Genomic DNA, 11,343 nt, shown 5'->3' with positions numbered 1-11,343 from the left:
AACTAGTCTCCTTAGGTTCTACAGAACCTCAAACAACTGGTTTCTTCAGGTCTTCAAAAAACCTCCAGCAACTGTTCTCCTCAGGTCCTACAAAACCTCCAAGAACTGGTCTCCTCAGGTCCTACAGAACCTCCAACAACTGGTCTCCTCAGGGTCCTCCAAAACCTCTGACAACTGGTCTCCTCAGGTCCTCCAAAACCTCCAACAACTGGTCTCCTCAGGTCCTACAGAACCTCCAACAACTGGTCTCCTCAGGTCCTACAGAACCTCCAACAACTGGTCTCATCAGATCCTCCTAAATCTCTTAACAGCTGGTTTCCTGAGATCCTCCAAAACCTCCAACAACTGGTCTCCTCGGGTCCTTCAAGACCTCCAACAACTGGTCTCCTCAGGTCCTCTTCAGAGGACATACTGTTCCCATAAAATCCAGTATAGCTTTCCCCCTCTAAAATGGACCTTATTTTTATATTTCCATGAGATCTGTAAATCATGGACTCTGTTTTCATCAACATCTCGACCGTCTTGACGTTGGTGTTCAGTGAAAATGTTCAGTTGAATTCTTCTGTCATTTCTTTGTAGACGGCTCCGTGCTCACCTTCGATCACCGAACGGCCCATAAACGCATCGTGCTCAGTGAGAACTCCACTAAAGCGTCCGTCTCAGACGAGCACACGAACTACGCCGACTGCCCCGAGCGCTTCTTCGTCTGCTCCCAGGTCTTGGCCTCCAAGGGCTTCTCCGCAGGCCGCCACTACTGGGAGGTCCGACTGAGCAGCAACAACTTCATCGGCATCGGCCTGGCCTACGGCAGCATCGACCGCAAAGGCCCCAACAGCCGGCTGGGCCGCAACGACAAGTCGTGGTGCGTGGAGTGGTTCAACGTGAAGCTGTCTGCCTGGCACAACAGCAAGGAGGTGGTGCTGGTTAACCCCAACCCGAAGCGGGTCGGTGTGCTGTTGGACTGCGACGAGGGCAGGGCTACGTTTTACAACGTGTCCGACAGAGCCTATCCCTTCCACTCGTTTACGTTTCCTTTCGCCGAGGCCGTCTATCCGGCCTTCTGGATCTTCTCCAGTGGCTCTTTTATCAGTTTGTGCAAGCTTCAGTAGTGAGTTGAAAACCGTGCATGCACCAAAACACACACACGCTACTTTTAATACTAATCGCTGACACGAGCAACAGAAAAACAATGAAAACCAGTTAAATCAGGAAGAACGAGTTTCTCTAAAGGTGGGATCTCACCGAGCTGCAACTCTTAGAAAATACGCTGTTGCACGTGCACTGACTTCTGAACGGTCGCGACCAGAAGGCCGCACGGCCACGTTTTTTAAAACGACGGCCCGTTTTAACGTGAGCGGTTTACAAAGCTGCGTTCTTGGCCGCGCACATTATTTCGTTGCGTCGTACCGGCCTCGCATTTCTGATTTAATCTGGGGAAAAAAATCCGTTACGAAGGTTTTACCAACTAGTCAACGTTCACAGCTCGGGGAAATTTTACTTTTAGAGCAGCGGTAGCGCACACACACACACACACACACACACACATCTAAAGTGTGGATTACCTGCAAAGGTTTGCAGATGAACTACACAACCATGCAGTTCTTTGGATGTCTCAGGAGTCAGATTATACATTTTAATCTGCTCCTCTTTAGGGTTGGTTGAGTCTTTGTCCGGGACTTTTTCACCCGTCTTGTATCGTTTCTTCCCGGGTATGTGTTGAACGTTTCTATGAAGGTTTTTTTTTTTTAATACTCTGGGAAAATGGAAGCGATGCTTTTATCCAGTTTGAGTTAAACGACGGATTAAAGCATCGCAGAACGAACGGACGTCGTCGTTAACGTTTGGTGCGGCGTACGCTCGTTTACTGGTGGTGGGTTTGTGGTCATGTGACCATGAAAATGAAGCTGAATAGAAAAACTCGAACTTCTTTGCTCTTGGAGTAGAGAAAAGCAGCGGGTGGTCCGTTAGACGACCTGCAGAAATCAAACTATGCGAAGTAAACCAGATGTTTTCGCTCGTCCTGCTCAGCTCTAGTTGGTCTGGATTTGTCGGGGGGTTTGAAATTTTCAGAACCGCTCCTGCTGAGAGCGTTTATCGGTGACTGGGTCGCGCATGAGCGCCGGTCCCTCGGTGATGCGTTTAAAGACATGCATTTGTTTTTAACGGCACACCTCGTGAGCAGGAGGGAAGAAAAAAAAAGGAAAAACAGCCGAATTTTCTTTGATTCCAGCAGGATGGAAGATCGATTTAGTTCGAAACGGAAAGGGCGCAGCGATATTTTCCAACTGGAACAAATCTGCTGTTCAGATACGAGTTCGTCAGGACGACGATGGAAAGTGCTTCGTCTCAGCTCGGGTGAGACGGCAGAACCGTTTGTTGGTGGATTCAAAGCGTTCGTTGTTTTTTTTACTGGGTTTAGTTTTAATAAGAAACCCAGGGAGTGTTTGAGACCGTTTAAAGAAGCTGACCACCGAGCAGCAGCGAACTAGCGCAGGGGTCTGCAACCTACGGCTCTGGAGCCACATCCGGTCCCTGTGCAGCAGCAAAAACGAACAACATTTAAAACGTATAACCACGACAGGAATATAATTATAAATAAGGCTCTTTGGATGGGATGGGTCGCAGTCTTCAGTGTTTGTCACGTCTTGGGTAAAGACTTTGGAGTTCACGAGCTAAAAGGGAAATCTTCGTTTCGCTTCCGTTAGAGCAACCGTTTGACCGAAATGAAAAGGAGCTCGGAGGATGTATGGAGATAAATCTCTGAGAATATTAAAACTTTTGAGTGTTTATTTTGCCTGAGGACTGATGAACGTGTTTCTTAGTGAAGCGGTTTGATTGGAACCGGCGTCACATAGACTCTGTTCTAATCAGGAAGCGAGGCCGACTGTTCGGGTCAGAGTTCGGGTTTTCATCGGGAGTTTGAGCGATTCGACGTTCGTTCCAGGTCTGGAGTTGAACTTGGACCGTCGCGCTCGTTTTCCTCGCAGAAATAAAACGCGCGGCCGACGCTGCGATGGCTCGCCGTTCGGTGAAGGGCGACGCGGCGACATGTTGGTTTTTACGGGGATAAATAAACGATGCTTGATGTAGAACAGGTGATCCTTGCAGCACTTCTCGTTGTGGATTAATAATTATTAAAAGTGTTTTTATTTTTCCTGCATCTGTTTGTCCTCATCTCGTTTCGCTTGAAACAGTTTGAAACTCGCGGAGACGTTTTCCGTGAGGTCTTTGACTTCAAAAACAAAAGTTTTAAGAAAACGATCTTCATAAATTAAAGTTTATTGTGTTTAATCTGTTTTGTGCTCATTATTTGGTGTTAAACGTTTTCAGACTTTTATTCATCTAAACATTGAACCAAACTTGGCGACTGTTGTCGGTGAAAACTGTTATTTTGTTGTGAATTCATAAATAATAAAAGCAACTCTTAAACACAAACGTGTCTTCACTGCCTTGTGTAAAGAATAAAACCTTTTTAGGAACTAACACCGCAGCCTTTACTTAACCTAAACCATGTTGCATTCACTGTATTAAATATTTTACTAACAGACAGTTTGACACCAACAGTTTAGGCCAAAATTGTAACATAAGGTGTTGAGCTCAGAGTAAGTGTTGGAGACTATTCGTATCTACTACCACCCCAGACTTTAGCTCGATCTGTAAATATGTAAAAGGTTAACCAGTTGTAGATGTGCGTCCCTTGAGACGGTTCTGAATGTTTCATTGAAAACCATCCAATGGTTCATGAGATATTTTGCTAACAGGCGGTTTAAAAACAGTTTATTCCGAGGTGTTTAGCTAATATGCTGCGCTCAGAGTGTGAGTTGTGAATGACTCTCAACTACCACCACACTAAATTCCAAATCAACATCTAGAAAAAAACGACTGAGTTGTCACCATCTTGTGTGATAATGTCGCTTAGCTGTGGCGGCCATCTTTAATTGGATCTACTCCAAACGTTTCACATATGTAGATGTGAGTTGATAATGTTCTGTGGTTCACGAGATATTTTGCTAACAGAACATAGAAAACCTTAACTTTAAAACTCATGACCTCTCCACTTTTGGGTTCATCCCAAAGATCCAGTCCCCCGACACAAACAGAGTAATATTGTGTATGCTGTTCAGTGTCAGGAGGGTGATCAGTCTTACATCGAGGAAACTAAACAGCCACTGGCCAAAAGGATGGACCAGCACAGAAGAGCACCATCATCAGGCCAGGACTCTGCGGTCTACACTCATCTCCAGGCCAGCGGTCACTCTTTCAGGGATGAAGATGTGCACATCCTGGGTAAAGTGTAATGCAGTTATTGCTAGAAGCACTCTGTGAATAGCAAGCGACCATCAGGGCACTAACGATCGGACGTTAGGTCGACGGTCCTTTATCATGTGAACATCTGGTTCTGGCTGTGAACAACAAACTTGATCCACTGAGAAGATTTAGAAGACTGAGTTTGTTCCTCAGACTGAAGTCTTTTGGATAAAAGTTGAAACTTTTCAACAAGAAGAATCCGTCCAGAGGACCTGACTCAACCAGATTATCTACCTGGATTATTGAGCATGCAACAGGATTTAATTTATAGCCTTTGTTCTGGGAGCGGCTGTGAAGAGTCATGTGACGTCAGCAGCTGGGCGGGTTCCGGGATCTTAAGTTGCGTTTCTCCTCCGTGAGCCTCAAAGCTCCATGATGGCCTCAGCGGAGGAACTTGAGTTTTCTCTGGTGGGTCTGGAGGAGGATCTGACCTGCAGCATCTGTCTGAGCACCTTCATCTGTCCGGTCACCATCCCCTGTGGACACAACTTCTGCCGGGACTGCCTGCTGGCCACCTGGAAGGACTCCTACAGCTGCCCGCAGTGTCGGACCCTGTTCGCCACCAAACCCGAGCTGAAGAAGAACACGGTCCTCAGCACCGTGGTGGAGACCTTCAGGATCCGGACCAACAAGAGCCAATCCGTGGTTCTGGTGGAGGAGAGCCAACCCGAGGTGGAGGAGGAGAAGACGAAGGGTGTGATCCGCTGTGACACCTGTATGGAGGCCGAGGCGGCTCAGACCTGCCTCACCTGCATGGCCTCCTTCTGCGAGGAGCACCTGCGGCCCCACCTGGAGAACCCCACCTTCCGCCTCCACCAGCTGAGCCAGCCCGGGGCGGATTTCTCGGAGCGCGTGTGCGCCGAGCACCACAAGCTGATGGAGCACTTCTGCTGCGCCCACAGCCGGCTCATCTGCAGCCTGTGTCTGCAGCAGGTGCACAGGGGCTGCAGCTTCTCCGCCCCGGAGGAGCAGAGGAGCCGGAAGCAGGTGCGTCTCTGCGTCTGTTAGCAAAATATGTCGCGATCCGGTAATTGGATCTGAATGAAACTCCCAGAGAGTAAGTAACGATTGAACATCTACAGCTGATTAACCCTTCAAGTTAGCTCCTTTAAAGATGGCCGCCACAGTTTGTCAACCTAAGCAAACCGAACTCTGTCAGTTTTACAAATGTTGGTGTAGTAGCTGAGCATTGTCCACAACACCCCCTGAGCACAACTTATTAATCTTTAAGAGCTAATGTGGCCGCCACTGCCAAACAAAAATGAGCTACATTTTGGTTGGTAGTAGCTGAGTCATACCACATCACTAACAGAAGGCTACAACTCAAACTTCCTAAAACTCTGTAACAAACATTCATGGACTCCTTTAAACTTTATTTTTACAACATAAAATCTTTATTGTCCAAGTCTTTGAGGTTTAGTTCAATTTAATGTTGAGGTTGAACTGAACGTGGCTTTTATGCGATATTAATAAAAACAAAATTAGCTAAACCAGAAACCTTCATTCATCAGCTGTAATCCATCAATAACATCCCATCTGTTTAAACTGGTGTCAAACTTTGGTTCAGATTAAAAAGGTACCAACAATACATCTGTCACGTTAGTTTAGAGTGTCATCACTCATTTGCTGGTCCTGCAGCAGTGAAATGAAACTAAAGGAAAAATGAGCTTGGAACGCTTTATGCAATCTCCACCAGACTTTGGACCTCAGTGGAGCCGCAAAGAAATCCTGCACTGAAATAATCTCATCTATTGAGATTATTTCAGTGCAGGATGAAAGAGGTATGACAGCGGTATGCCGAGACATGGACTGGGCTTGCTTGTCTTTTTTTTATAGCATCTAAAATGTGTGTTTGCTAAAAAAAAAAAGATGGCTTCCATCAACTTCTTCACAGTCAGGTCAGAAATTCAAAGAGTTCATTTTGTGCTGATTTTATGTCCCTAATGGTTCTCCGTAGACTGAATTCAGAGAGAAGTTGGGTTTACTGGACGGGAAGATCGAGAGGACGGATTCTGTCGTGCTTCAGATGGTCGAGCTGCAGAGCCAACTGAAGGTGGTTTTCACACGTTCATGCAGTTCACCAGAACCAGAACCAGGCCGGGCGGTGGTGCTCATTTGTCTCCGACTCTGTCCAGGACGCAGCGGAGAAAAAGAAGATGTGCTTGGGTGAAATATATCAGCAGATGAGAGAACTGCTGGAGCAGGACGAGCGCGTCGCCCAGCAGGAGGTGAACTGTGAGCTGGAGGCCGCCCAGACCAAACTCCAAGACTTCATGATGAGGTTCACGAAGAACGGAGAGAGGATGAAGACAGCCAGAGAGAAGGTCAACGCTCTGATGAGTCAGGACCAAACTCCGGCTTTCTTACAGGTGGGATCAAATAAAATCACAATATTTTTACTTTAAAACACAAAAAATAGCACAAAAGTAGCTAAAAATGCTAATTAGCTAAATTGTAGCTAAATGCTAAAAGTAGCCAATGGTAGTTAAAAGCATTAATGGTGGTTAAAAGCTAAAAATGGCTAAAACATAGCTAATAGGTAAAAGTGCAAAACTTAAAAGCTTAAATCAATGAACTTGTAGCCGAAAGCTAAAATCTGAAAAATTGTAGCCAAAAGCTGCAATCAGCACTACTGTATCTGAAAGCTAAAATTTGCTGAAAAGTAGCTAAAACACTTAATTAGCTCAATTGTAGCTAAACATTGCAAGTAGCTAAACGGTAGAAAAATCTAAAAATGGCAGAACTATATCTATAAACAAAAAAATTAGTACTAAAGTAACTAAGTCTTCTTTTTTAATAGTAGCTAAATGCAGCAAGTAGCCAAATGGTAATTAAAATGTTTATTGGTACCTAAAAGTTAAAATGCAGAACAGTGGCTAAAAGCAGCTAAACCAAAGCAAAAAGATAAAAATAAAAAAAATGTAGCCAAAAGCTACAATTAGAAGTTAAAATTAGCAGAAAAGTGTTTTAAAAGTATATTTATCTAAAAAGTAGCTAAAATCTCTAATTATTTAAATTGTAGCCAAATGCTAAATGTCATCAAACGGCTGTAAAGGCTAAAAATAGCTAAACATTACTAAAAACAAAAATTGGCTGAAATTTAAAACTAGCAAAAACTGTAGCTAAAATAAGCATAAGAAAACAAAAACTGAGCTAGTAGCTGAAGCATATTTTGATAGAACTGAAGAGGTTTTGGTTTATTTTTGAGAGGAATTTTATTTAAAATTAAATTAAAATATTTTGAAAAGTATAAAATTAACCAAAGCCAAAAGTCAGATCAAACATTTCCTGATCAAACTGAATGTTTTGATGTAGGAATAGTCAAAGTATGCTGAAGAAATGTAGCTAAAATGAAACCGTCCTGCTGCTCCTGCAGGCCTCCTTTGAGCTGCCGAAGGTGGTGAAGTTCGACCCGCACGTCCCTCGGATCAACCTGGACTCCAAACAGGTGGCGGCGGTGCAGAGCTTCGCTGCCGCCATGCAGGAGAGTCTGATCCAGATCCTCTCACGGCCGTTTGAGGACAGAGCGACGCTGCTGCATAAACCTGGTGAGCGAGCGCGCCCGTCTCAGGTTTCTGCGCACGATGTACAAAACAGCTAATACTTATATTTTATTACAGAGGTGGACACGAAGACGGCTGCATCTGGTGAGTCTGATGAAACGTAGCTGTTAAAGCTTAAAGAAACAGAGCACTAGCTAAATGCTAAACGTAGCATAAAAAAACAAACAAAAAAACTGAGCCAGTAGTTGAAGCAGATGTTTTGAAGGAGTTGAAGAGATTTTGATGTAATTCAATGGAGGAAATATTTCAAACTAAAGTGAAATATTTAGCTACAAAAAAAAATCATTGCATCCATCCTCTAAATGAGCCGAACGTTTTGATGTATGAACGGTAAAATAGCACAAAATATGCAAAAAACACAACTTTTATTTATTTATTTCAGTAAGTCACAGCTTCATAACATTATGAAGGGCAAATTTTAAAGATCTTGTTTCTTTCAGGTGCAAAAGAAGAACCTGCAGCTCCTGAAAATGTGACGCATCGGCCTCAGTCGTGTACGTACGACTTATCAGCAGCATCAAAACACAAATATTCAAATGTTCTAATCTGGTAACTTCAGACTGAAAGTGAACTAAACTAAAATGACGTCTGTATTTTTATTAAAAAGGTACAATTTATGCTGCAGCAAAAGTAAAATTAAATAAAAAAAGATAAAAAATCATTAGGAATGGATTATTCAATTTTGAGGTTTTGATTAGAAAATAAATCCTGAACAGTATCTTGGACTATCCCGTCTTTCTGAGAATATTTTATAGTTTATTTTTATTTGTTAGCGCATACAAGACATTTGATCAAGTTTGCCAGAACGTTGTCTGCTTGGAAGAAAATATGAAGAGCTTCATTAAGAGTGAAAAATATTTTTCATGCGTTCGTGTCGCCTGACTCACATTTCATCTTCCCTGTTTCAGCAACACCGAAGCAGAGCCGTCAGTCGAGGTCCAAAAGTCGTGGTCGTCCACCCGTGCAGCCCTTCATCCAACCGATGAATTTTCCGTTTTACATTCATTCTCGGCCAGTGTTGAACCCCCAACAGTTCAGACCGGGCCAGTCTCAGGGATTTTACGTGCCTTCTCCGCTTTTCACGGGACACAAAACAAGTGAGTTCCATAAATCCTAAAAAACATTCAGAACAATTCACACATTCATTCATCATGCGCACATTCAGTGAGCCCGTGATGACGCATGAATTAACAAATGAATCAAAACTGACAGGACCTGGAAGTATTCGAGTATAAGCTGTAAGCCCCGCCCCCTCCACGTAGCAATTGTCACCCCAGGTCCTGCTGGTTGAAGAATTCAGACAATGCAAATCGGCCTAAGGTGGAGTTTTGTTCCGGAGTATTGGTAGGAAGATGGATCGAGGCACCGCCTTCAGTAATGAATGAGGGTGTTGTTCTGGTCGGTTGTGGTGAAGAAAGGCTTGAGTTAAAAATCAAAGCTCTGGATTTATCGGTCTATCCTTGTTTCAACCCTCCCCTGTGGTTATGAGGTTTGGATCACGATAAAAGCATCCAAAATGAGAAGATCTGGGCTCATCCTTAGCGAGGGTGAAGAGCTCAGAGTAGAGCCGCTGCTCCTCTGCATCGAAAGTGCTCGGCTGAGGTGGTTCGTTTGTTTTGAGATGCCTTCAACCCTTTGGAGGCTGTCCAGGCATGGCCCACTGGTAGGAGGCCCCAGGGCAGACCCAGAACTTGCGGGAGTGAATACTTCTTGGTTTGAACGATCTTTATGAAGTTGCAGTGAGTGCTCTTCACAGACCGTTTGGGCACCAGGCACTTTTCTCACACTACAAGCGAGCCACTGAGGAAACATTTTGTGTTTTTTCCTTCCGAACCAGGCAACGGGCCTCCCAGTGCGCAAGGAGGACACAAACCAGACGCAAAAGGACCAGATTCTGCCCCAAAAGGAAATTCAGCTGGGCACAACCCACATCCCAAGAAAAACAAGTAGCAGAATGTGTGCTTGCATCATCAATTTAAAAAACAAAAAAACAATCGATCACATTATGTCATTGATCTGCTGCTTAAATTATTTTTAGGTGTTCTTCGAAGTACCAATAACATTTATTTAAAAATAATATTTCTAATATGGTGTGACTAGTTAAAATGATTCATGTGTAAAGTTGATCTGACTTTAGGATTTATTTTTAATATATTTTAAAAATATATAAATCCCATAGAAATGCATTATTTTGTCAATCCCGTCAGAATCGGCATACTCGCTTTATTTTTATCTTTAAGCTCCTACTGGCTTTTAGCTACTGTCTTGTCTCAGATAAATAATGTTATGAACTTACTTTTTATTTATGCAAATGTTTCTGTTCAGTGCTCTGAGATGACTTCTGTCGTGACCTGGAGTTATAGAAATAAACTGAATTAAATGAACTGCCAAATTTAGCTTCTAGCTAGTTTTTGTAACCATAGCTTTTAGCCACCTTTAGCTTTTAGCTGTGGTATTGCTACGTTTAGCATTAAATGTATTTAAGTTGCCAATTTTAGCATCTAGCTAATATGGCTTTTCCCAACAGTTTTGCTAGTTAACTTTTAGCAACAAGTTTTTGTTACACACCATTTAGCTTTTAGCTACTACCTTGCTAATTTTAGCTTCTAGCTACAGTTTTACTAATCTTAGCTTTACCTTTAAGCTATAGTATTGCTACTTTTAGCATCAAGTTTTTTTTTGTTTTTTTTGCCAATTTTAGCTTTTAGCTCATTTTGGCTAAATCTTTAACTATACTAATTGTAGCATTGATTTATGGTCATCAGTTTTAGCTTTTAGCTCATTCTTAGTGACAATTTAGACAATTTCAATTGCTCGTACCAGTTAATAAAGAGGATAATATGCAAGTTATTAAAGTACATTTGGATTTTTTTAACATTAAAACTAAATATGTGGGTATAGATCATGATCCAGGCTGTTCTGTACAGAACCAGACTGATTTAGCAGCTTTCTGGGTTTAAATCTGGTCAACGATGAACTCTTTCTGTGCTAATGTCTGGATTATATCAGCCGATCACCCAGTCAATGTTTAGAAACCATTCTCACTGCTGAGGTCCATTTGTCATAACTCGTTCTGCACTTTTTGTCCATTTGTGCAATCTTTACTTTTTGAAATATTTAGCTCTGTCGGCCATGTTCTTCGCATTTAAATGAACGGAGCTCTCTTCACTTCTTTGAGCTGTTTACAACTTGTTGCTGCTCATTTTAGCTGTTGTTCTGGTTCAGACTTTTTTTTTTTAGCTTCTTTATGCTAAATTCAGCTATTTTTCCCCCCCTTTTTCGACTACTTTAGCAGAAAAATATCTAAAAATGTAGCTGAAGCAGGAAAAAGTCTGAAATTAACAGAAAGGAGCATAAAAAATTTTTTTTTAAAGGTTGGGAAGTACAATAAAAGGCTAAAATTAGCAGAAAAACACTTATTTTAGCTTCTTTTTAAATTTTATTTCCACCTTTTTGTGCTTGGTACTAATAA

General features: G+C 42.7%; 2 protein-coding genes across 2 annotated transcripts; both read left to right on the top strand.

Moving 5' to 3' along the window:
* The first annotated feature begins 489 nt into the window (after window positions 1-489).
* LOC119423045 (E3 ubiquitin/ISG15 ligase TRIM25-like) lies at window positions 490-1,539 on the top strand. Its single transcript, XM_037690454.1, has 2 exons — window positions 490-538; window positions 580-1,539. Exons 1-2 carry the CDS (start codon window positions 490-492, stop codon window positions 1,107-1,109), a joined length of 579 nt encoding a protein of 192 aa, XP_037546382.1. The 3' UTR covers window positions 1,110-1,539.
* A 3,141-nt stretch (window positions 1,540-4,680) lies between these two features.
* On the top strand, window positions 4,681-9,821 carry LOC119423044 (E3 ubiquitin/ISG15 ligase TRIM25-like). The gene is made up of 9 exons (XM_037690452.1): window positions 4,681-5,295; window positions 6,266-6,361; window positions 6,444-6,677; window positions 7,685-7,856; window positions 7,929-7,955; window positions 8,312-8,365; window positions 8,780-8,968; window positions 9,427-9,432; window positions 9,709-9,821. The coding sequence occupies exons 1-9, from the start codon at window positions 4,681-4,683 to the stop codon at window positions 9,819-9,821; spliced, it is 1,506 nt and encodes a 501-aa protein (XP_037546380.1).
* Window positions 9,822-11,343: the final 1,522 nt, after the last annotated feature.

The sequence above is a fragment of the Nematolebias whitei genome, chromosome 16 (assembly GCF_014905685.2).
Source record: "Nematolebias whitei isolate Nwh7 chromosome 16, NemWhi1, whole genome shotgun sequence".
Classification (NCBI taxonomy): Eukaryota; Metazoa; Chordata; class Actinopteri; order Cyprinodontiformes; family Rivulidae; genus Nematolebias; species Nematolebias whitei.
Note: the sequence above shows the minus strand (reverse complement) of the source record. Positions and strands in the feature narration are given on the sequence as shown.